The 26,730-nt window shown below is 37.4% G+C and overlaps 1 protein-coding gene and 1 non-coding gene across 2 annotated transcripts; both read right to left on the bottom strand.

Moving 5' to 3' along the window:
* LOC109231957 (glucose-induced degradation protein 8 homolog) lies at window positions 2,338-10,239 on the bottom strand. Its single transcript, XM_019397567.1, has 6 exons — window positions 9,868-10,239; window positions 7,660-7,819; window positions 7,450-7,556; window positions 3,606-3,737; window positions 2,888-3,044; window positions 2,338-2,738 (listed from the first exon to the last, which is right to left on the bottom strand). Exons 1-6 carry the CDS (start codon window positions 9,916-9,918, stop codon window positions 2,617-2,619), a joined length of 729 nt encoding a protein of 242 aa, XP_019253112.1. The 5' UTR covers window positions 9,919-10,239; the 3' UTR covers window positions 2,338-2,616.
* TRNAM-CAU lies at window positions 26,197-26,270 on the bottom strand. Its single transcript has one exon. It is a non-coding gene; the product is annotated as a tRNA-Met (tRNA).

Raw genomic sequence — 26,730 nt, 5'->3', positions numbered from 1 at the left:
TGTAAAGAGGGGCCTAAAAGATCTACTACTTTGAAAAGTAAAGTCTCAAACATATCCCTACCGTACGTGAAAGATATCACAAGATTCACCCCTTCCGTAAGCAAATTATTTCTTCCCACCTAATATGTACCATAAATCAAATAATTAATTACTCCTATAAGATATATAATTTAATTTTCAAAAATGAATTTATAATTTAAACGTGATGTGTTCAACCTACGTTCAACTAACATATGCGTATTTTGCAGTATTGATTCATATTTTACTATTGTTGAAATTTTAATCATCTTTTGCATGATATTTATGTTTCATGTAAAAATACTGGATTCAATTGAACACGCTGAGTTTACATTGCATGCATATCTGTTCAATAAAAATTTAAATACAAAATTTATGTCATATGTATTTATTTGATGCAAGCACTAGGTACAGATAATTTTGATTTTTTTTTTCACTTTTAGCCTGTGCCAGAAACTATTTACATTCGGTAGCCGAAAAAGTGTATAAAATTTATATAATTTTTGTATATGATATATAGATTTTATATATATACAAAAAACATATATTTTTTTGCTATTATTTTAAAAGCAGCTATACAATGCATTTTACCAATAATTTTTGCTCACATTCGCCCTTTGTTTTTGTCACATTACAACTAATTTGATAGTGACACTACCATGTAGTGGGCTCTCTTCCCCACAGCCGTTTTACCCCCCCCCCCAACACCTAAAAAAAAAAAAAAAAACCCCAACCCCAACCCCAACAAAATTCTTCTTTTTCTCTCTAATGGATCATGGAATTTGAGTCTCCCAATGCAAGAAAAAGTGTTACACTAAGAAGATACTGGAACTGGTAAGGGCACAGCTTCTTTAAAAGACCCAAAAAATTTGCATTTTCGTGTTTCTTTCTTGTTTCCATTTTACTTTCCATTGAATATAACCAAACCCCACAAAAAGAAAACAAAAAAATATATTCTATTTTTCTTAAATTTTTTATAATATAAAGGTCCTCCCCATTCATCACACATAAACCAAACTTGCTTTCCTCACTCCATCTTTAAGGCCAAAATTGCCATTTTCAAACACCCTTTTTGCCTTTTTCTTTGTTCTTGATATATATTATTGCTATATACAAATGTAAGAACTTGAAATAAATCCAAAAAGACCAAAATTTGCTTCAATTTAAGTGGGGTTTTCTTGATTTCTTTATTATATCATGGGTGGATTTGTGAGAAGTTTTTTATGGATAAACAACTATAGCAAGAAACAATGCAAGTGTTTATTTGGTAGAATGAGAGCAGCAGTAAAGAAAGTAGTGAAAAGCAATGGTGAAAGCAAAAGACAAGTCAAATTTCAGTATGATCCTTTAAGTTATGCTCTTAACTTTGATGATGGAAGTTTTAATTTGGGAATGAGAGATAGGATATTACAGCAGCAAGTTTCTAAATTTGAGAGTTGTTCTAAAACTAGTACTACTACATTGGTTTATGTATTATGGGTGGAGACCTAAAATGTCTTTTACGAATTCATATGGTTGATTTCTGTTTCAATGTTACTTATTTTATTTGAATAGTTTGCGCTTTTGTTATGATACATTATTGTTCTTTTCTTTTTGTTACGAGTGTAGTGTCGAGTCAATTTGCGCACATCTCTACTACTCCGTTGAGCATGCTATTTTCTACCAGTACAAGTATCAGATTACTTTGCTCACCAAGCTTAGGCAGATGAGAAAACATTACTGCAGATTGCAGTCATGCTTAATGATAAGTTTTGATTTGGTGAGTTCCTATTATTGCCAAGAACTGAGCTATTAATTAGGACGATTTAATGTAGGGGGTAATGAAGAATTAATCCAAATAGCCGTCCACCCAAATGCTTAAACTAAAAATAGTCGGTGGATGTATAATATAGGCATAATTTATGTATAATCAATGTAAAAATTATGTATATAACTAAAAAAAGAACATTGAATATGGACGGCTATTTGTGTAAAGATCCTAGAAATTCAAACCCTTGGCATTCATGCAACTAGGAATATAAAGCTTGTGTTCATATTAGTGGCATAACGTATCGGTTTTAACACATCCTCAAACATACGTAGTGAACAAATGAAACACCTGTTCGAAAAACAAAAAAACAAAAAAGAAAAAGTTGAAGAGAAAGACTTGTTCCTGAAGTTTTGATTATATTTCTGAAATGGGCGATTCATAAGTTACAACAACAACAACAACCACCAGTGAAATCCCACTAGTAGGGTCTGAGGAGGATAGTGTGCATGCAAACCTTAACCCCGAGGGGCGATTCATAAGTTATGTTTGATTAATTAGGGAGCTTTGCATGAGATCCAAAAGCTTATTTTCTTTGTATGTTTTCCACAAATTCCAAACGCAAAGGTCATGAAACGACAAGCACCAACTAAATTTATGAAACCTTGACACTGGTAGGAAATTAACTATGTTCATTTACATAGTATAAACAGACACATACTTCAATCTAAGAAACCATAATAAGCAGCTATAGTTCTTGAAAGAAGAAAGACACAACATCTTGAAGCTGTCTTCAGTGGAAGCATTACCATACAGGAAACTTGAATCATGCATTATGAAACATTCGGCCTTCAAACAGCAGGATCTTCCAGTGCAGCAGTCGATAAATCATTTATGTGCGGATAAACAGCTTTTTCACCAAGCTGGTTTTGTGCCCATATTAACATCTTCAATAGACTTGGAAGCTTTGGATCTATTTAATCAAGATAAATCATAAAAAAGAGCATTTCATGTCATGCCCATATAAATGCTCATTAAGAACAAAGGATTTTTCTCATATCTTCGCAGAGAGAGATGAGAAGAATGACCAGCAACGCGATCGTTAATGAAAAGGAGACCAACCTTTTTCATGACTTTGGCTGGTGAGGATTGCAGCATTTACCTCACTTGCAGTCTTTAGCCGCTGTGATACATCTAGGAGCTCTCCGACGGGGCAGTTTGATACATCTTCAAAGGCCAATAATGCAACAGTTTTCTCCAATTCTTCTAAGAAGCTTTGCTGCAGAAAAGCAATTAAATCAATCATGTAATAAAGAGGTCGGGTTACACAAAGGATTGTGCCAACCAAAGCTTTTCTCTGAGAGTGAAAGTTGGTGTTAATCTCAAGCCAAGTCATCAGATGACAAAAGTAGATTTTGCCTCGTGTCCCATAAAGCTCAGTAACCTCCCCAACCCCTCCTAGGGAAGCCAACCAAGAGCAAGGAACTCCTTGCGCCAGCGGCTTAGGCATGGAAACAGGGAAAGATCACTTAAAAATTCAACAATGCTTTCATATATTAAATTCCACCTAACAATTCCAAATATATGTAATTTACAAGATTAAATAGTCATTTAGTTCAGGTTTTGTATTGCCCTTATAAAAGGCAGCCCCATGCATGAAGTGCTCCAGCTAGTGAAGGAGTGGGAACAGAGGACATATGCCGATTGCAGCCTTCCCCTTTGCAGTGTTTGAGCCTCAAACTCGTGACCTATATGTTACTAAAGGAGCAACTCTGCTTTGGCTAAAAAGAAAACAGAATTTTAGGGAAATCAAGAGGAGAGATCTATAAATTAATAATACATTTTCCTCTCCCCTCGGAGCGAGCTCCTCTTGAGCAAACTCCAAAGCCTCCTCAAGCTTTCCATTCCTTATCAACTCTATCAGCCTTTGTTGCTGGAGGTGGAAAAAGAGCTGGGGGTTTGTATCCAGGATCTGCATCAAAGGTAAAACTATGTTATAATCAACGAAAATTATTAAGAGTGCATTATATTCACCTAAGTTGCAATTCACAATAAGAGGGCGTTCATTTAGCAAAATTTCAACTCGCAAGTCTGAAGAATCTCTTAATTAGTAAGCTCTTAAGATGATACAAGAGAAAGTTACGAGAAACGCAAAGGCAAAGCACACATGCTACAAAAATGCACTTGCAGCACATAACAATAAAACAAAGAAAAGATAAAAGACAGAAGCACCTACCATATATTTTTTCCTAGGGTATGCTTAGGTTGATCACATCTCTTATCTAATTTATAAGTGATAATGGCTATACGGAAGCAATGAATTCTCTTCCTTGAAGAGAGCCTGGGGCCTTTTATGATGCATAATAATACAAATTAGAAGATACATGCCCATGTAGAAAGTAAACTCATGGTCCCTCTTGGTCTCATTGAAATTAATACTAGAGAAGGAAAGTTGATTTTTTCACATAGCGAGCATCTCATCTAAGTTCAGATCAAAGAAGAAAGTCAAGGCTTTGCATACCAAGCATCTCTTTTTCCCAGAAAGTTCACAGATAGAATGGCTATGAACGAGAGGAAGCACTTCATTTTTACATGTACTATTTCCTTGAAAGATTAGGATACAGAGTTTGGTTCAATTTTCAATAGACAAAATCCCGTTACTTCTTCAAGATTCCACATACCTTCCGGTTACAAGCACAGAACATGATAAGAAACAACAATTAGAAGCTTATATATGTTGTCCGCAGAAAATGAAATTCAGAGTACTACATTTTCCACCAAATATGGGGCATTTTTTTTTTCAAATTCATTGAAAACTAATATTTTCTTTTGTTCATATATCACTCAAATAGCAAACAAAACTTCTGTTCTGTTCATAGAAGGACCTTCCTCCTCAACTTTTTGTTCCTTTTTTCATTTCTATCCATAAAATTCTCCTTTAATCCCACAAAACTAGAACAAAATAGAAAAGAGAAGGTAAAAGTTACTACAAAATTCAATCTCGAACTAGCTCGGATCGTCTATATAAATCCTATATATTATTATGCTCTATCTAGAGCCATTTCACTCCACCTCTTTCTAATTTGTCTTTTAGGAGAACTAATTATTCATTAAATCTCACACATATCCTTACCATGTCTAATTTGTGCCTTCTCTTTAAACAGAATTAGTTTGCATCGCCTACACAGATAGGTTGTTTCCGTTGTATTATTCTTTGTCAAATCTTAAGTTATATGCACTAAAAGTGTAAGCATAATTTTATACTACGTGTATTTTGACCTATTATAGAAGATTGCTTCCTATTTTTAAAGATTTTCAATAAATGTTTGTATGGAAAATACCTGCAATTGCCTTTTAAATAACCTGAAATGTACATAAAACTTATACTCAAAAGAAATCTGCTTGGATTAGAAAGATAGCAAGTTTTTCAAGATTCTTCATTAAAAAAAGGAAGTGTTCAGGGATCCCTGCCTGTGATTTTATGTCTATCACATACTTTTGTAACACTTCCAATCATTGTGTTACACATACAGACTAGTACATTTGGAAGTTTACGTAGGACATGAACAATCAGGCACTTTCTCCTATTATTTTCTCTCTGTGTACTACTTGCACCTTCTATCTGATATAATCATTTTTTATTTTGTCTAATCTTGGATGACCATATATCCATCTTAAAAACTATATTCTTGCAACACTCATCCTGTAAATATGTTGTGTCTTAAGGCTCCCATTCACTCCCATATAACACTTTTAGTCTCGTGACCATTTTATGAAATTTGTCTTTCACTTTGGTAGGTATCTTCCGATCAAATACACTCCGCATACCACGGCCCCATTTCAGTCATCATCTTTGATTCTATATGTTACATCTCACTGGATATCTGGCTTCTTCTTTTCTTTTGAAAAGGAAAAATCAGAATTAACTGAGGTGTAACCGTGTAACATATAGAACCAATTATGATATCTGATGTTTGCATTTAAAAATCGCAATCTCATTTAGTCACACCTCAATGTCATTCTTCTTATGTGGGATAAACTTGAAGACGACAGGTATAAGTTTGCTCAAATCAAACTAACAAGATACCAAATAGAGGATAAAATCTTCAAATTTCCTTAATATTTTTAACCGAATTAAAGAAGTGTTATACATATAGCCACGCTCTATGTTGCGCGGACTCTCCAAAACAGCTGCCGCACTGCCGCACCCATGTCAGATCTTCCAAAAATACACTATTTTTGGAGGATCTGACACGCATCCATCGACATTTTCGGAGAGTCCGAGCAACATAGGCCACGCTCATATCTTTTGGACGCTGATGCAAACTTCACAAGTGTGCAGGAAAAGCACCTTGTCCAAGATGGACATATAGATATATAAGTGATATTTAAAAGTTAAAAAGAAAAGGCCGGTGGGCATAATAACTCCTCCAAGCAAAGTATTTACATACTCTAACCCAAATAGCAAATAAGCTAGCCCAGTTCGTTTTCACCACTATTTTCATGGAAGCATTTAGAAACTTCCATATTTAGCTCAGCCTAAGTCAAATGTGTAGTGTAGTACTCATTCTATATTATCTACTTTATAAAATTAAAAGAAAAAAATATAAACTGCACCAAGATTGTGGCCTAGTAGTCAATGAAGTGGGAAAAGAACCATGGAGTCTAACCATGGAGTCTCGGGTTCAAATCTCAATGGAGGCAAATAAAAGTACACCCTTCAAAGCATGAATGGTGAAAGAAACTTATACTTGGCTTAGAGTTTAAGTACTCCCTTCAAATCTCAATGGAGACAAATAATCTCAGGTTCAATTTATATGACACACCTTGACTTGGCTTGGAGTCTAAGAAAAACAAGAAACTTTTCAAATTTGTGGTCTTCAAAGCATAAAGGGTGAAAGCTTTGTGTGTCTATAACATTTGTGTGGCTATAAAAGCTTCTCATTAAGGGTAAAATGAACATTTTAAAGTTAAATTGTTTCCAAATATATAAATATGTCATTCTTTTTTAAAGAGACTAATAAAGAAAATGTGTCATATAAATTGCCAAGACAATTCCCAGCCGAGGGTCTTTCGGAAACCTCTCTACTCCCTCGGGGTAGGGGTAAGGTCTGCGTATACACTACCCTCCCCAGACCCCTATTGTTGGATTTTACTAGGTCGTTGTTGTTATTGTTGTCATATAAATTGAAATGAAGGGCGTAGCCAATTCTTCTCATTTACCTAGGCCTTGGTGGGCAATATTTACCCGGCACCTATGTTGATGGGAGGTAGCAGATACCTGGTGGAATAGTCGAGGTGCGTGTAAGTTGACCCTTTGACACCACCATCATAAAAAAATTGCGAATTGGCTATATGAAATGGGAAAACCTAAAACGAATATAAATTCATGACTTATCAACGGGGTAGCAAAATAATAAGGTAATTACAACACTAAACGAAGTGTTTCAGGGAACCTCAAACTAAGAGTAAATTCATTAAAGTGAGGGTACACCTAGCTCATTCAAAACACAATTTCAAATTGTGACTGTTATTACCTAACATGACTTCACCATTATGAAGTGTCTTTGGCGTCAACTTAGAGCAACTTGCTCCACTCAAATATGATCAAAAGATGAAGATGAATTTGGTTCTGAATAATAAGGACAAAACGCATTAAATACGGCAAAAAAGAGCATACATACCTCGGGATTCAAATCATTAACCTTCTCAATTGCATCCTCTACATTACCAGCCTGTACTGCCTTTTTAACCGCCATCCGATCAGTGATAGTAGCAAGATCTATATCAGCTGTTCATTCATAAGGAGAAACACAATCTTAGATGTACATATGCAATGGCACAAGTTCATACAATAATATAAAATGAGCAACCAAAAGATGATACAAGGATACGATCTGTTCCGGATTCCATTCTGAACTTTTCTGCTGCTTCTACATAACCCTCCGTGACTAAAAAGTTCATCACTAATCTATTCATATCTTCTTTGCGAATTTTTATATCACTAAGCCTTTTCTCCCACTCTTCTCTCGTGATTACTTTCTTTGATGTTGCCTGCAAAGGAGGGAAAGGAAAAAATTCAAAATAAAATAAATGTGTCACTGCACCATCTAAACCTGTAAGTTTGGTGGCAGCAAAATTTTATAATGAACAAAGAATGAAAATAAAAATTTACAAGTAAATCCATATGCAGCTTTTGGAAAGCCATTCAACAGCAAGTATCTGACTCATATACATAAAGGACCAGAAATCAACTTAATAGGAATTATCACTACCATATCAAATAACATCAAGTACATTCGAAATCTCACTGGTCGTTTTAGGCAACATTGCTGACTAAGCATCGTAGTCTTAAAAACTTTTAGGATATCAAGGCTTGATATCCAGAAGAATTGTATGATAAATGACAATGTAATACATAAAACAAAGATAAGTTGGTAAAAATGGAGAAGTGTCACAGAAATGTTAAGCCCTGGAGGTAACCATCAAAGTAAAAAAAAAGGAAGTTCTATAGAACGATTTTAGACCAACATTATTGTAAGGTAGTCTAAGGTCCAAAACATCGATAAGATGAGTATTGCATAAACGCGGATGTTAGAATGGCTGAGTTGTCATAGAAAAATGATCACCCTAGAAAGTACAAGTAGCACACATGGAGGATACAATGATAACAAGGTCATTTGAGATGATTTTCTCATGTTCCACATTGAGCTCCAGATGCATCGATCCGAAGTGTGAAATTATGGTGATTGAAGGGGTTAAAAGAGAACAAAGTAAAACAAAATCACATGAAAGAAATTATCTTAAAGACTTATAATTTCTTAGAGAATCCGTGCATACATAATGAAAAGAGTATAATGGAAGAGAAAGGTATATATAGGTGATACTAACCAGTTAGGATTAAGGTTTAGTCATGTCATAATCTTTACTTCTAGGAGTTCGGGAAGGCTAGAAGTAAACAAAGAGCGATAGAAAATAATAAAATGCTTCCCCTGTTCTTTTCTTTCACATCGGGAAAAGTAGGAGACACCGTGCAAAAACTTAGGTCGTCCTGTAATCTCGTTAGAAGTTACATGCCAGTAAAAAAAAATATATAAAGAACTTCTAGTGTTAGAGAACCTAAATTATGGAACATTAGATTGAGATGGGTCTAAATGGAGCGACATAGATAGTGACAATTCATATAGCCGACTTAGCTTAGGAGTGAGGTGCAACAGTAACACTATCTTGTTGTGTTGCAATATTAGTATCATGAATTTTCTGTGGGTTTAAGTTTTGTGGACCGTCGATATAAAATAATATCAGGTCATTAGTAACTCTATATGGTAAGATGTTAACTAAGAACCCACTATTAGCCTGTTTGGCCAAGCTTCTTTTGAGGCAAAAGCGCTTTTTTTTTGGTCAAAAGTGCTTTTTTCTAAAATTAAGGTGTTTGGCCAAGCTTTTGAAAGGAAAAAAAGTGCTTTTGAGGAGAAGTAGAAGCAGTTTTCGAGAAGCAAAAAAAAGTAGCTTCTCTTGAAAATCACTTTTTTGAAAAGCACTTTTGACAAAAATGCACTTTGAAGCAGTTTTTTAAAGCTTGGCCAAATATTAATTGCTGCACAGAAGTGCTTTTCAAATTAATTAGACAAATACAAACGGCTTCTCACCAAAGTACTTTTGAGAAAAACACTTTTGAGAAAAAACACTTCTCAAAATAAGCTGATTTTTGCAGCTTGGCCACGTACTACATATGCTATCTCAAGTTAAATCACATTGATAGTGTAAAAAAAGCTTTAACTGTAAATTGTATAAAAATTAAATCCATTTTCTACATACTCAAGAATCTTTTATATGCATATAATAATATCTAAGTATAACTTAAACATGAAACTTCTACAAATCATAACACCCTCAAAAAGGCATTAACATAATTTCAGATCCGTGTCCTTTATCCTAAACCTACAGTCCTATTATGTACGAACCAATCAATCAACTATGCCTCAAATTAAGTTAGTCCAAAATAAACTATGTGTTGCTAAATTTACATAATTGGCGCAGTGAAAAAATTAAGTCCAAAAAACGAAAAGACGTAATTGAGAGGAAAACTGAAAGAACAATACCATGGCTTCGATTTCAGGTAATTGACGAATCACAATCCAGAACAGTGGCATCAGTATTCAGAACTACCCATTAAAACAACCGGAGCAGTCGCCGGAATTTCCTTTTCGGGTTCCGATTTTAGCCGCCTCTTGACAGAAATGAAGTTGAATAAGTTAACCGGGGGAAACTGAGTAGGGAAATTTCTAGTTTGTCTAAGAATATAATTTGATGAAAATTCTCCCACGAGACTTAAGATTGGGATTTCCCAGTGAACAATACAAAACATGAATGAATTAAAACAGTGTAAAAAAAGTATGTGATTATAATAATTTATTTTATCACATTAGATGCTTGGAGTCCGGAGGTAAACATATGTAACAACTCAACTCGTCGTTTTGAGAATTAGGATCTCGTTCGATGGCTTAAGGCCTCGAGCAGCTTCCTATTATGTGATATGACTTGTGTGTGTGGTCAAGTTGGTTTTCGAATGATTCGGAATCAATTTGGAAGAAGGATTCTTGTTTTAGAAGCTTAAGCGATAAGAGTCGACAGAGTTTGACTTTTGTGTACACGACTCTGAAATGGCGTGCGTCCGGATTCGGATTTGGAGGTTCGTAGGATAATTTGAAGCATTTTGGCGAAAATTGGAAAGTTAGTTTTGGAAGATTGAGAGGTTTGATCGGGAGTTGACTTTATTGATTCGGGTTCGGATTGAGATTCCGAGAGTTGGATTAGCTCTGTTAAGTCATTTGGGACTTGCATGCAAAATTCGACGTCATTCCGGATTGATTTGATATGTTTCGACGCGAGTTTTGGAAGTTGGAAGATTTAAAAATTAATAAGTTCGATTCGTAGTGCTATTCGTTGTTTCGACGTTGTTTGATGTGACTTGAGGCCTCGAGTAGGCCCGTGTTATATTATAGAACTTTTTGGTATATTCGAACGGGGTCCCGAAGGCCTCAAGTGTGTTTCGAATGGGCTATGGGCCATTTCTTCAGGCTTTTGAGTTACTGGTTTCTGGTGTTGCTGTTGCTATTCGCGATCGCGAAGATGAAGACGCGATCGCGTAAGGTTTCTTGGATCTCAGGGATTTTGTTTATCGCAAACGCGATCGTGGTCACGCGTTTGCGAAGCTTATGCAGTCAGATGGCCGCATTCGCAGCTGTCTCTCCGCGTTCGGGTAGTGGATCTAGGCGCTGGTGGTCTTTTATTCATCGCGTTCGCGAGTCTCTTTGTGCGTTCGCGTAGATTGTTGTCTGTATTCATCGCTTTCGCGATATGTTTACCACGAATGCGAAGCGTTATCTATGCTGGGAAACATTTAGTTCTTCGCGATCACGATGATTGTTCCGTGATCGCGTAAGAGAAATAACAGTGGCAGATTATAAGAACTTTATTTCGAGGGTTTGACCATTTTTGTCATATTTTGAGTTGTAGACCTTAGATTTGAGCAATTTTTTGTGGGTTTTTCAAGCAAATCATTGGGGTAAGTGTTCTTCGCCCGGAATTGATTATACTTCATGATTTCATCTTTATTTTAATCATTAAATTAGTGTTTTGAGTTGAGGAAAAATGAGAAGTTTTGGAGAACCCTTTCAAAATGTAAAATGATGATTTAAAGGACGAATTGATATCGGAAATTGATACTTTTGGTATGGTTGAACTCGTATCGAAATGGGTGTTCGGGTTTTGTGAATTTTATCGAGTTCCGAGATGCGGGTCCAGGGGTTGATTTTTTAGTTTTAATTAAAGATCGAAGCTTTATTATCCGAAATTATTTGCTATGAGTTTTATTTATGATCTGAAGTTATTTTAGCTAGATTTGAGCCGTCCGGAAGTTGTTTCACTCAATAAGGTCATTTTAGAGTATCGGTCTAGCTTCTTTGAGGTAAGTATCTTGCCTAACTTTGTGTAGGGGAACTACCCCTTAGGATTTGAGTCATTTGTGTTAATTGTGTCATGTGAATGCCGTATAAGCGTGGTGACGATTACGTACTCGGGCTTAATTATGGAAATTTGACCGTTTTGGACTCCTAGGTTATTATGTTTATTAGATATGAAGTTGTTTTGTCACATTAAATCCTCCATTTACTAAATTTATCCTTACGTGTCTTATTTGGAATTAATTGATTCATGTGCTTACCTTATTGCTGATTAAACTCTTATGTGCCTTAACTGAAGTTGTTGCCTCTTTTATTGTCATGTTATCTTCTCCAAAATTTCTTAACCTTAATTGAAGTTATTAGTATCTCTTCCGAAATTGCTTAACCTTAATTGAAGCTATTAGTATCTCTTCCGAAATTGCTTAACCTTAATTGAAGTTATTAGTATCTCTTCCATAATTGCTTAACCTTAATTGAAACTACTATTATCTCTTCCGTAATTGCTTAGCCTTAATTGAAGCTGCTATCCCTTTCCTTGTTGACGTATTCTTATTTGGGGTCATTGATTCAAGCTATCTCTCTTATCGACAAATTGTACTTTTGTGGAATCATTGTTACATATTATCTCTCCCTTGTTGAGTTATTCTTGTTGAGACCATTATTCCCTGTTGTGTCTTTCTTTGTGAGCTTGTTTTTTCGTTTCTTTGTGTTCTGAAATTCTTGTGTTGATTTACTTGCCGTATTCTCATGTCATTGTTGTTGTTGCTGTTATACTCGGTGTTGTTGAGCCGAGGGCTATGCGTGGTTGTGGTATTGAAATTATTTTGAGAAAATATTGTGGCATATGGGTACGTGTTGTGAAAGTCATTTTATTTTATTGTTATGTTTTGGCACACGTGGTATTGTTGTGAGGATTATCGGGGTGTTCGTACGTGAGTTGTCTGTGCTGTTGTAATTATTGATATTTGCACATGCGGCGTGACAAGGCAGACTATATATGTGGGTTGCGCATGTGGCAAGACAAGGTGAGAATATTATTGTGCATGTGCGGCGAGACAAGGCGGTGTAATGACCCGACCGATTATTTTGAGAATTTACACTTCGCTCAATAGTTTGGGGGCACAAGTAGCTGCGTATGGTGTATTAGGATTTGTGTGCAAAATTTGAGTTCATTCCGAGTTGATTTGATATGTTTCGGTGCGAGTTTTTGGAAGTCCAAAGTTCGAAAGTTCATTAAGTTTGATTTGAGGTGCATTTCGTCGTTTCGATGTTGTTATGCGTGATTTAAGGCCTCGAGTAGGTCCGTGTTTTGTTATGGGACTTGTTGGTATGTTCGTACAGGGTTCCGAGGGGCTCGGGTGAGTTTCAGATAGGTTTGGGCTGTGTTGCGCTCGTTTTTCTTATGTTTCGACGTCGTTTCTTCAAGCATAAATGGTACCACATTAAACAAATAAGCTCCCGTTTCTGTTTTGATTGAAGCATTAGATCTGTATCGTAATTAAGGAGCCATAGCAAAAAGAATCATCAAATTTGGACATCGGATGAGGATTTTATGGACATTTTACTAAGAATTGGGCTGCTAGATTTTTCAGATTATTTACAAAATTGCCACTGACTTCGTATTTAAAAATCTGCACTATTTTCAAGTATTGAAACCAACATATCTCCTTCATCATAAGGTCAAATGAAGTGATTCAAAAGCCTAACTTGACAAAAATTTCACAAGTACATTGGAGGCATCAAAAATGAGTTTCGGGATCGTTTGGCATGCAAAACGAGGCATAACAGCAGGGCAAAAATATTTAATATCGAAAGTTTGTTCATTTGGTCATATTTTGAGTTGGGGAGCTCGGATTTGGATAATATTTGGAGGTGATTTTCACTATATGGATTGGGGTAAGTGTTCTATGCTCGATTTTGGTTATATTTCATAAATCCATCTTCGTTTTAGGCATTTGATTGATGATTTCAAAGTGAAATTTGGGGGTTTTGTCTAAAATTTCATAAAGTAAATTTTTGAGTTTTGAATATCGATTCGGAGTCTGATTTGAGTGAAACTAGTATGATTGGACTCGTAATTGAATGGGTGTTCGGGTTTTGTAAATTTTGTCGGGTTCCGAGGTGCGGGCCCGGGGAATGGACTTTTGTTGACTTTTTGCAAATTGTATAAGGATCATAGCCTTGTTAATTGAAATTGTTTTCTCTTGCATTGTTTGATGTATTTAAGTCTTCTTTGTCTAGATTGGGCTGAGCGATGGTAAATTGGTAAAGGAAAAGCTACATTGAGTATTGAGTTGGCTGAATTGAGGTAGGTGTCTTGTCTAACTTTGTGTGGGGGAAACCACCCCTTATGAATTGAGTTAATTGTGCTATCTTGTTATGTGAAAGCCGTGTACGCAAGATGACGAGCGGGTACACAACCTATATGTGGTATTGACCGGTTTAGATTGTCTAGTCTCTTTCCATGCTTTTGATTAAATTGTCATAACATGTGGTACCTCGTTGTTAGACTACTCTTACATGCTCTATAAGATGTTGTTAGCACTTATTTACCTCTTAATCATTATTTGGCCCTTATATGCCTTGGTTGAAGTCATTGCCTTCCATATTGTCTTGTTACCTCTTAATTGTTGAGTTCTTCTATGACTATGTGAATATCTGCTACATGTCCAAATTGTTGTGATTGTTTGCTTAGTTATCACGTGCCTTACATGTCTTGTCATTTTGTAAAGGTTGTTGTATTCCTTTGATTTCACGTGGTTCCCTTGTTGCCGTGTACCCATACCCTGGATTGTAGAGATTCTGGTAAATTTATTTATTGAATTGTTGTTGTTTATTTAAGTTATTGTATGGGGGATCAGGCTGCACACATCAACAGGTGAAATAAGGGAGGTGGTGGAATAAGGGAGGATATTCATGTTGTGATATTGTTATTGTACGGTGGGATCGGGTTGCACGCCGCAACATGTGAAATAAGGGTGGGTTGTTATGGTGAAATAAGGGTGAATTATGATATTGATATTATATGGTGAGATCGGGTTGCGCGCTGCAACATATTATGTTTATTGTTATGATATTGATATTGTACGGTGGGATCGGGTTGCACGCCGCAACAGGTGAAATAAGGGTGAATTGATATGGTGGAATAAGGGTGACTTATGATATTGATATTATATGGTGGGATCAGGTTGTGCGCCGCAACATATCTTGTATTTTGGTATCCCCTATTTTACTGTATTGGCTTCAGTTCCTTTGTACGAGACTCTGATAATTTGTATTTCTGGTTTTCACTGTGTTCTGAGGATCGAGTTATTGTCATTGACTTATTGCCTTGCCGTCATTTCCTGAGCTCTTTTCCTAATACTATTATTCTGGTGAATTGATTTTCAAAGTGAATTTACTACGTTGAGTCATTACCTCCTGCCATGCTTAGCTGTTAGTAATATAGTGATTTTGAATAAAAGAACTAATATCATGCTACCTTGTGTGACTTCTAGGTTAAGACTCGCCGTATATTTTGGTTTTACTATTTCTAATAGTTGTTACATCTTACTTCAATTAATTTCTCAACTCAATATCTTTAACCTGTCCGAGGTTTTTATTTCACTTAAAAAGGAATCTTTATTATGTCTTAATTTAATAAACCCTATGTTAAATTCAATAGCTTATTCGATGTTGTATTTTATTTGGAAGTGTTATTCTTCTTCACTCAGATGATTTCGAAAATATACCCATCTTTCTCACTGATTTCCTACTTGGTCTAGAAACTGTACTAATACTTTATGATATATAAGCAAAAATCTCTTGAACACCTTAATTAGCATGTGACACGGATATTATGTACTGAGTAGCACGTGAATTTTGCCGTGCAAAGTGGGATGGAAATATGCGGGCACAAGGTGCCATGTGTGTTAATGTTTTGGAAGTTATGATTATGATATGAGATTACGAGGATTGAGATTGTTGGAATTGTGTATTAGAAACGATTCAATTGGTTGAATTAAAATCGTTTTCCCTACTTGAACTCATTTATGCTTCATCCAGACCACAACTATGTTGTTGTTTAGTTACTTGGTTAATTCTCGTTGTCATTCGTGTTTTCCTCTTATCGTTACTACTGTTTGGAATTTGATATCCTTCTGTTATTGGTATTACTCTGATAGTCCTCTCTTGTTAGATTTAAGTCATATCCTGCAGGTTATATATTCGATAGTGTCTTGACCTGGCCTTGTCACTACTCTACCAAGGTTAGGCTTAATACTTACTGGGTACCACCGTGGCGTACTCATACTACACTTCTGCACATCTTTTTATGCAGAACCAGGTACTTCGGATCGGGTTGGTTTTGAGATTTATGCATGGTGTGGCTGGAGACTTCAAGGTACACCTGATGGGCGTTCGCAGGCACCGAAGTCACCTTCTATTGTATTTATTTCCATTATTTCCTTTTGTTCCGGAACAGTGATGTATTCATTATGTATAACTACTCCTAGAAAGGCTTATGACTTGTACTACCGGTTTTGGGATTGTGAATTGTACAGAGATTTCTATTTCGACATTGTTCGATGTTAGCAGATATTGTCGTTATTCCTGTTAATGTTAGGCTTACCTAGTTTTAGAGACTAGGTGCCATCACGACTCCTTCGGAGGGATTTTGGGTCGTGACAAGTTAGTATCAGAGTCCTAGATTCATAGGTGCTACGAGTCATAAGCAAGTTTAGTAGAGTCTTGCAGATCGGTACGGAGACGTCTGTACTTATTTTCGAGGGGCTACGAAAACTATTAGGAAATTCCACTTCTTTAATTCCTTGTCGTGCGACATCGATTCATCTTGAAGCATATATCGTATGTTCCTTTACATCCACTCGTGTATGATATTGCGCTCTCAGTGTCCGCTATGCGCCAGTGGTTCGTGATGCTACAGATGGGCTACGAAGGAGCCAGGGATGCTCAGACATTGTCTCAACGTGTCGTCCTGACTGAAGATGCGGAGGTATTGAAGTACTAAATTGTTCACCCGGGATGCAGCGGGTCCTGGCATCTGGTTGACAAGTATGAGCTCGGGAAGGTTTAATTGGTTGACTAGTCGTTGCGATCATGGTAGGGTCACGAGGTGGATGTTGATTGAGGATAGTTGGTGGTACTGGAGACTATGTGGTTCGTATGAGATTTCTACTCAGTGGAAGGTGCATATTGTCATTCAAGGCACTGAAGGAAGCGAGTTTGACGGTCACGAGAATGGACATGCGCTTAGTGGATGAACTGGAATACCTTATGATTGGTGTTGTACGAGCTGTGAAGGTTAGTTTTGCGGATCATCAGATGTGTTTTCTATGGCTTCGCGCTAAGTCGGGGAGTCCACTAGCGGCATTCAGATTGCAGAGTTAGGTGTTACCTCAGTTTTGAGCTAAGAAGTGTATATAGATGGTTCCCAAAATTTGTTTATGAACTGAGATCTTGCATGGGATGATATTGGGGCTTACGGTGTTTATGCGTCATTAATATATTTTTATTTTAGTATCAAAAGGGTGTCGGAGAAATAGCTTCAGATTCATAGAAGGTCTATTCAGCGTGGACATCTCGGTCGGGGAATCATGGGGTGCTTCAGGGGAAATATGGTGGTTTATGAGTTGCTAGGCTACGTGGCTTGTACTAGGATTTTCTGCAATGAGTTTTGGTTGGGGTAGTTGTGTATCGATAGGGAGAAGTGTTACCTTAGAGAAAAGACTAGGAGTAACCGAAGGAACCGGTCAGCTCTGTGGTGTTGGGTCAGCATAGCAATGAAAGTAATTGGTCCTTTGTGAATGGGAATTCTCTACCGACACTTGTGGTAGTATTCTTGGGTTGGACGGTTTGTGTGGCTCGGTTGAGTTGGGAAGATGTGGTCCTAATAGTTTAGTTGCGTGCGGACGGATCTCGAAGAGTTCTCGATGGTTTCGGCAGCGGCTTGAGTCGGCTGGCTGCTATGGGCATAAGGAATATATTGTACATTATGGTTTTCTCCTGGATGGATATCAAAAGTTAATAGGTTGGTATTATTGGATATCATATGTGAAGAACGTGCATTTTAGGAAAGACCCTTGAGTGTTGATTTGCGGGTGCGTGGCTAGTGGCATGGTGATTACTGGGTTTTGAGGCTTTTTAGGTTCAGTTTTTGTTACGCGGCCTGAAAATCTATATGGGTGCTTCAGTAAATTGATGGGGTGTGAGTGATGTATCAGCCATTCGATTAGCGTAGTTGAGTTCAAGTATGGAAATTTCGGTATTCCTGAGGTTTTGGGGCTAGATGTCCCCATATGCGGGCTATTTCTTGTTTGCGGATTGTGAAGGCATGTTGAAAATGGGATAACTGATAGCATACATTATCAATATGTTGCTATAGACTTTTGGGAGGATATTTACCTATTTGGGAATGATCAGGATTTGTGTTGGGGGTTATTTGAAAGCTCAACGAGAATATATATTTTATATCAGGTCAGGTTTGGGTGCTCTTGTGAGATTGTTATCACGGTTATGTTACCAGGAATAATGGATATTATTTGTGCCCCTGGCCTATGTTATGTGATACTCTCTTATGTAGTGATGGGCTGTGAGGTTGTATGATTATTCTCCACGCATGTTGTAATTTCGTTCAGGCCTTATGGCGATGTGGGCAAAATAGCCCTCGTGATGTTGATTGGTTCATTGCACCTTAGTTGTGCTTGCTTTCTTCCATGTTTTGTTAATTCTGTTCATTTTTCCCACAGTTATACTTGTGCACTCTACTGTGTTTGATATCAGTATTCATGTGATCAGTGAACCTGATCACTTTGGCTTGATGAGTATCTAAGAACGGGCTGCACGCCGCAGCGGATGTTATGTGGGATACCCTTTCTTTGTATTTATTTGGTGTTTTGTTTTCCCTTTGTGGGATGATTTAACAAAATTGTACTTTTGTTGTTACACATGTTGTACTTGTTAGATAATCCGTATACCTTGCTTTCCTTCTATTTGTATTGTATTACTGAGTTGGTGTATGAGCTGTGTGGCGTGAGAATCCGTGTGGTTCCGTGATGAGTTGTTAGTTGGGCTACTTGTATTGGCTGAGATGAGGTTCTTAGACCTGAGATTCGCACTATCATATCGGGGTGAGGAGTGTTTGGAAGTATGAGACTGTTTCTGCTAAGATCTGGGCAATGGCCCTTGACGGACGAGGGAGCTTCTTGACTTGTTGACTTCATGGGCGGTAATGAGTCCCCGCATGTTTCTTTATCATGGTCAGCGTTGTGGAGGTCCGGAACAAAGTTCTATTTAATGTGAAGTGTATTGCCGACGTCCAGAATGTTATTTGGGCAGCTATGGTGGTCAGAAGTTATTGCTACGGGCATTTGAGTTGTGTGAAACATCGTGTGATTGTACCCTGGGTTGTAATTATGGCTCGATTCGGCTTGTTCAGGTTTATACAGTGAGATGATGCGAGATTCGGGTCCTATGATGAATTTCAGATGTTGAGATTTGGGTTATGTCCTAAGGTTATGGACTAAGGATGAAGTGAGATCTTTAGTTAAATTGCGTTGTAGTCCTACATAGGTTTGGGTGATGGGGAATCACCCCCGGGTATATGTATGGTGAGCTCATGCAGTGGTTTGATGGCTTTAGAACAACTCTTCGCACGTTCGAGGATGAACGTATGTTTAAGTGGGGGAGAATGTAACGACCCGATCGGTCGTTTTAAAAATTTGCACTTCGCTCGATAGTTTAGGGGCACAAGTAGCTCCGTATGATGTATTAGGACTTGTGTGCAAAATTTGAGTTCATTCCGAGTTGATTTGATATGTTTCGGCGCGAGTTTTTGGAAGTCCAAAGTTCGAAAGTTCATTAAGTTTGATTTGAGGTGCGTTTCGTCGTTTCGATGTTGTTATGCATGATTTAAGGCCTCGAGTAGGTCCGTGTTTTGTTATGGGACTTGTTGGTATGTTCGTACGGGGTCCAGAGGGGCTCGGGTGAGTTTCGGATAGGTTTGGACTGTGTTGCGCTCGTTTTTCTTATGTTTGACGTCGTTTCTTCAAGCATAAATGGTACCATATTAAACAAATGAACTCCGATTTCTGTTTTTATTGAAGCATTAGATCCATATCGTAATTAAGGAGCCATAGCAAAAAGAATCGTCAAATTTGGACATCGTACCAACCACACATTGTCTAACCAAATCCAATTCCCTCTCGATACGTTCCTCAAAAAATCCGATTCGGGCGGATTCTTCCCCCAACTAACGAAGAGATCTTAGCGGAATTGCCACATATGAAATTGAGCACAGTTTTGCAGAGGATTTTACGGTCATTTTACTAAGAATTAGGCTGCCAGATTTTTCGGACTAATTACAAAATTACCACTGACTTCGTATTTAAAAATCTGCACTATTTCCAAATATTGAAACCAACATATCTCTTTCGTTATAAGGTGAAATGGAGTGATTCAAAAGCCTAACTTGACTGAAATTTCACAACGAAATCCATGGGAGGCATCAAAATCGAGTTTCGGGATTGTTTAGCATGCAAAACGAGGTAGAACAACTGGGCAAAAATATTTAATATCGGAAGTTTGTTCATTTGGTCATATTTTGAGTTGGGGAGCTCGGATTTGGACAATTTTTGGAGGTGATTTTCACTATATGGATTGGGGTAAGTGTTCTATACTAGATTTTGGTAATATTTACTAAATCCATCTTCGGTTTAGGCATTTGATTGATGATTTCAAAGTGAAATTTGGGGGTTTTGTCTAAAATTTCATAAAGTGAATTTTTGAGTTTTGAATATCGTTTAGGAGTCGGATTTGAGTGAAACTAGTATGGTTGGAGTCGTAATTGAATGGGTGTTCGAGTTTTATAAATTTTGTCGGGTTCCAAGGTGTGGGCCCGTGGAATGGACTTTTGTTGACTTTTTGCAAATTGTATAAGGATCATAGCCTTATTAATTGAAATTGCTTTTTCTTGCATTGTTTGATGTATTTAAGTCTTCTTTGGCTAGATTGGGCCGAGCGATGGTGAATTTGTAAAGGAAAAGCTAAATTGAGTATTCAGTTGGCCAAATTGAGGTAAGTGTCTTGTCTGACTTTGTGTGGGGGAAACCACCCCTTAGGAATTGAGTTAATTGTGCTATCTTGTTATGTGAAAGCCGTGTACGCAAGATGACGAGCGGGTACACAACCTATATGTGGTATTGACCGGTTTAGATTGTCTAGTCTCTTTCCATGCTTTTGATTAAATTGTCATAACATGTGGTATCTCGTTGTTAGACTACTCTTACATGCTCTATATGATGTTGTTAGCACTTATTTACCTCTTACTCATTATTTGGCCCTTATATGCCTTGGTTGAAGTCATTGCCTTCCTTATTATCTTGTTACCTCTTAATAGTTGAGTTTTTCTATGACAATGTGAATATATGCTACATGTCCAAATTATTGTGATTGTTTGCTTAGTTATCACGTACCTTACATGTCTTGTCATTTTGTTAAGGTTGTTGTATTCCTTTGATTTCACGTGGTTCCCTTGTTGCCGTGTAACCATACCCTGGATTGTAGAGATTCTGGTAAATTTAGTTATTGAATTGTTGTTGTTGATTTAAGTTATTGTATGGGGGATCGGGTTGCACGCCGCAACAGGTGAAATAAGGGATGTGGTGGAATAAGGGAGGATATTCATGTTGTGATAATGTTATTGTACGGTGGGATCGGGTTGCACGCCGCAACAGGTGAAATAAGGGTGGGTTGTTATGGTGAAATAAGGGTGAATTATGATATTGATATTATATGGTGGGATCGGGTTGCGCACCGCAATATATTATGTTTATTGTTATGATATTGATATTGTATGGTGGGATCAGGTTGCACGCCGCAACAGGTGAAATAGGGGTGAATTGATATGGTGGAATAAGGGTGACTTATGATATTGATAGTATATGGTGGGATCGGGTTCCACGCTACAACATATCTTGCACTTTTGTATCCCCTGTTTTACTGTATTGGCTTCAGTTCCTTCATACGAGACTCTGATAATTTGTATTTTTGTTTTTCACTGTGTTCTGAGGATCGAGTTATTGTCATTGACTTATTGCCTTGCCGTCATTTCCTGAGCTCTTTTCCTAATACTATTATTCTGGTGAATTGATTTTCAAAGTGAATTTACTACGTTGAGTCATTACCTCCTGCCCTGCTTAGCTGTAAGTAATAAAGTGATTTAAAATAAAAGAATTAATATCATGCTACCTTATGATATTTCTAGGTTAAGACTCGCCGTATATTTTGGTTTTACTATTTCTAATAGTTGTTACATTTTACTTCAATTAATTTCTCAACTTAATATCCTTAACCTGTCTGAGGTTTTTATTTCACTTAAAAAGGAATTTTTATTATGTCTTAATTTAATTATGTTAAATTCAACAGCTTATTCGATGTTGTATTTTATTTGGAAGTGATATTCGTCTTTACTCAAATGATTTATAAAATAAACCCATCTTTCTCACTGATTTCCTACTTGGTCTAGAAACTGTACTATTACTTTATGATATATAAGTAAAAATCTCTTGGACACCTTAATTAGCATGTGACACGGATATTATGTACTGAGTAGCACGTGGATTTTGCCGTGCAAAGTGGGATGGAAATATGTGGTCACAAGGTGCCATGTGTGTTAAAGGTTTGGAAGTTGTGATTATGATATGAGATTACGAGGATTGGGATTGTTGGAATTGTGTATTAGAAACGATTCAATTGGTTGAGTTAACATCGTTTTCCCTACTTGAACTCATTTATGCTTCATCCGGACCCCAACTATGTTTCTTTAGTTACTTGGTTAATTCTCGTTGTCGTTCGTGTTTTTCTCTTATCGTTACTACTGTTTGCAATTTGATATCCTTCTGCTATTGGTATTACTCTGATAGTCCTCTCTTGTTAGATTTAAGTCATATCTTGCAAGTTATATATTCGGTAGTGTCTTGATCTGGCCTCTTCACTACTCTACCGAGGTTAGGCTTGATACTTACTGGGTACCACCGTGGTGTACTTATACTACACTTCTGCACATCTTTTTATGCAGAACCAGGTACTTCGGATCGGGTTGGTTTTGAGACTTATGCTTGGTGTGGCTGGAGACTTCAAGGTACACCTGCTGGGCGTTCGCAGACACCGAAGTCACCTTCTATTTTATTTATTTCCATTATTTCCTTTTGTTCCGAAACAGTGATGTATTCATTATGTATAACTACTCCTAGAAAGGCTTATGGCTTGTACTACCGATTTTGGGATTGTAAATTGTACAGAGATTTCTATTTTGAAATTGTTCGATGTTGGCAAATATTGTCGTTATTCCTTTTAATGTTTGGCTTACCTAATTTTAGAGACTAGGTGCCATCACGACTCCTTCGGAGGGATTTTGGGTCGTGATAGGCAGGCATTTACTTAATTATTACGCATGTGTCGAGACAAGATGGGCTATGTTGGGGAATGATTTGTGATGTCTTGTGATGGCTTGGGGGCATTGTTATTATTTATGTTGGTGTAGTGGTGTGCCTACCTTGTGTGAGTTATACCGTGTACATTATGGGGTGATCGTTTCTTATGTGTCATTCATTGTCTCTACTCTTACTTGTTGACTTGAATTGTGGTAGAACACTTGCACAAGCATACACGTAAATAAATCACCCATATCGGTTTAAGAAGATGAATCCTGATGTTATTGACTATTTACATGTACTCCCGTGCACTTGCCTTCGGTGTGAGAGTTATTTTGTTGGCATGTGAGTTGTCTCATTAGTCATTGTTATTGTTGGCACGTGAGGGGTCCGTGCGGATATTAAATTTTGTCACTCTCTTGGCACGTGAGTCATCCGTGCGGTTATGAATTGTAATGTGGGCACAAGATGCCAAGTGATTAGGGTTCATGAATTGGGACCCGTGATTTGTGATTATGAGGTTTGGTACCTCGTGGAAATCCTTGATTAAATCTGGTGTGAAAGCGATGGTTCTTATTGAGTTGTTACTTGTTTTTCTTTATTTGGTCTAACCGCACTTAGACTGTGTTCAGCTTACAATACAACGTTGTTACCTGTTGGGCCTCGTTGCTAATTGTTGCTTTAGTTTCCTATTACAAGCATTGTTTTATTATTGTCAACATGCCTAGCTTTATATTGGTATTGTCCCTTGCTAGTTCTACATTTATACTTGTTCAGGTTGCTTAGTTCAGTAGGGTTCTTAACCGTCCCTCGTCGCTACTCCCTGAGGTTAGTCTTGTTACTTACTGGGTACCACTGTGGTGTACTCATGCTACGCTTTCTGCACATTTTTGTGCAGATCCATGTACTTTAGAATTGGTTGATCGATAGCTAGCTGTTCGGGTTTTGCTGTGGAGACTCAAGGTAAACCTGTTGTTGCGTTGCAGGCCTCGGAGTCACCTTTTGATATTATACCTTTACTGTTTATTTTTATTTCGAAATAGTTGTATTTAGGGATTTTCTAACAAACTCAGTAGAGCTTATGACTTGTACTACCGATTTTGGGATTGTAAGTTTTGTATAGAGATTTTTATTTCATATTTAACAGTTATTGGTTGAATTTTGCTATTAATTCAGTAAGTGTTAGGCTTACCTAGTCTTAGAGACTAGGTGCTGTCACGATATCCTACGGAGGAAAATTGGGATCGTGACAACATATGGCATTTATCACATTGATTAAGTATATGTACATGGATCCAAGACCCGAGTAAGAATAGTGGGATGAGACTCGGAACACTTTGCATTCGTGATGGGGTTGCACCAAGGATTAACTCTTAGCGTGTTTTTATTTGTCGTGGTATGAATTGATAAGGTATATTCAAGGGAAGGTACTATAGTGTATGTTATTTGCAGATAACATAGTATTAGTTGGACGAGACACGTGGGGAGTTAAGGCTAGACTAGAGGTTTGGAGATAGACCCTAAAGTCTAACGGTTTCAAATTGAGCAGGATAATATTTGGAGTGCAGATTCAGTGATGCACTGCATGAGGCAGATATGAAAGACAAGATTGATACACAAGTTATCCCCATGAGAAGAAGCTTCAAGTATCTAGGGTCAATAAACCAAAAAAATTAGGAGATTGATTATTATCTCGCATTATATTGGAATTGGATGGATGAAATAGAGGCTCGCATCTGGTGTCCTATGTGATAAGAAGGTGCCACCAAGACTTAAAGGTTCTTATAGAGTGGTTGTTAGAACAACAATATTATATGGGGCAGAGTGTTGTCCAGTCAAGAATTCACACGTCAGAAAATAAAAGTAGCGGAAATGGGGATGCTTAGATTGATATGTGTGCATACTCAGAAAGATAAGGTTAGAAATGGAAATGTGTGGAGTAAGATGGGAATAGCCTATATGGTGGAAAGATGAGGGAAGCGAGACTGTGGTGGTTCGGGCATGTGAAGAAGAGTAGCACAAATGAACTCCCCCTCCCAATGAGAAGGTGTGAGAGGCTGGCAGTGATAGGTCTAAGGAGAGGTAAAGGTAGACCAGAGAAGAATTGCATAGAGGTGATTAAACAGGACATGACATATCTATAGTTGACCGAAGACATGACTCTAGATAGAAGAGTATGGAGTTCGAGGATTATGGTACAAGGTTAGTAGTTGGTTGAGTGATTTCTCTATTTTCTATGGGAGGACATGGATCTGGTTTAGAGCATTTTATCTACTTCTTGTTCTCTTCTTCCTCCTCCTCCTCCTCCTCATCGTCATCATTCATCATCATTATCATTATTGTTATCATTATCTTATTCTTCAATTTTATTACTACTATTATTTTATTTGATTTAGTTATTTTACTATTTTGTTACCAATACTTTTTTCTTCTTCAGTATTTTTATTATAGCATCGTTACCGTTGTATTTTTTAACCTATTTTGGAAACGCTTTTCTTAAGCAGATGGTCGATTGAAAATAGTGTATCTACGTAAATAAGGTAGGGGTAAGTTCTGCGTATACTCTATCCTCCCCAGACCCCACTTACTTTGATCATACTAGATATATTGTTATTGTTATTGTAACTATAATTAACTAGGTGTGTAAATATACAAACTAATCCACAGAAGATCTTTTTTTTCTTTGCTTATATGTGTAATCCTCAGACTTGGCTCCCTTCTACTTTTTTGAATTTTTTTGGGGGTGGGGGCGGGGGCAGGGTTAAGGAGAGGGATTCGGAGCAGTGACAAACCAAAATTTCATCCGACCCAAAAAAATGCTTGCATGCCTACAATATCCTTTAGAAGGCGTCACGACCCAAAACTACACTGTCGTGATAGTGCCTATCGTGGGACTAGGCAAGCCGACTCGTTACCAAAAAACAACGCGATATTCCATTATCNGTTTTCTTTTTCCTTCCACCCCCAAAAAGCGAAAGGCGGGAATTAATTACTAGTTAACAGAGTCAACCCTAAAATAGTTTGGCAAAACAAGATGTTGCGGAGACAGGATTTGAACCCGTGACCTCAAGGTTATGAGCCTTGCGAGCTACCAAACTGCTCTACCCCGCGCCGAAGATAAGAACTGAAAACTAATAGATAAACAAGGATTAAATGCGCCCCTCCACCCTATCTGTACAAATAGAATAGCCCATTTATACAGAATGGTAAAGGGGCTTCTATGATCATCGACCATAGAAATAGAAATGAAGCGTTAATCCTTACCAACTTGATCTTGTTGCTCCTGGCAACAAACATGCATGAACCATTTCACGAAGTATGTGTCCGGATAGTCCAAAGTCTCGATAGTTAGCTCTCGGCCTTCCGGTCAAAAAACACGTCGATGAAGGCGTATAGGTGCATCCGACATCGAATAGGCTTTCAATTCCCAAAAATTCATTCTATGAAACTCCACCAATTTTCCCCAAATAACGAATCAAATGATGAATTCAATGATATATTCATGAGTATTAGCCAAAACCGAGTTAGAGTTACATACCCAGATGATTTCCTTGAAAACTCCCAAAATTCG

Source organism: Nicotiana attenuata, chromosome 9, assembly GCF_001879085.1.
Source record: "Nicotiana attenuata strain UT chromosome 9, NIATTr2, whole genome shotgun sequence".
NCBI classification, from domain to species: Eukaryota; Viridiplantae; Streptophyta; class Magnoliopsida; order Solanales; family Solanaceae; genus Nicotiana; species Nicotiana attenuata.
This window is presented reverse-complemented; position numbering and strand designations above follow the sequence as displayed.

Bases quoted from the DNA above. Each gene is read 5' to 3' on its own strand.
- LOC109231957 (XM_019397567.1), bottom strand. From the start codon at position 9,918: ATGCCACTGTTCTGGATTGTGATTCGTCAATTACCTGAAATCGAAGCC. The intron at 7,820-9,867 runs GTATTGTTCTTT...CCTCCTTTGCAG, and splicing joins TACCTGAAATCGAAGCCATG to GCAACATCAAAGAAAGTAAT. The intron at 7,557-7,659 runs GTATCCTTGTAT...ATGAATGAACAG, and splicing joins AATGGAATCCGGAACAGATC to CTGATATAGATCTTGCTACT.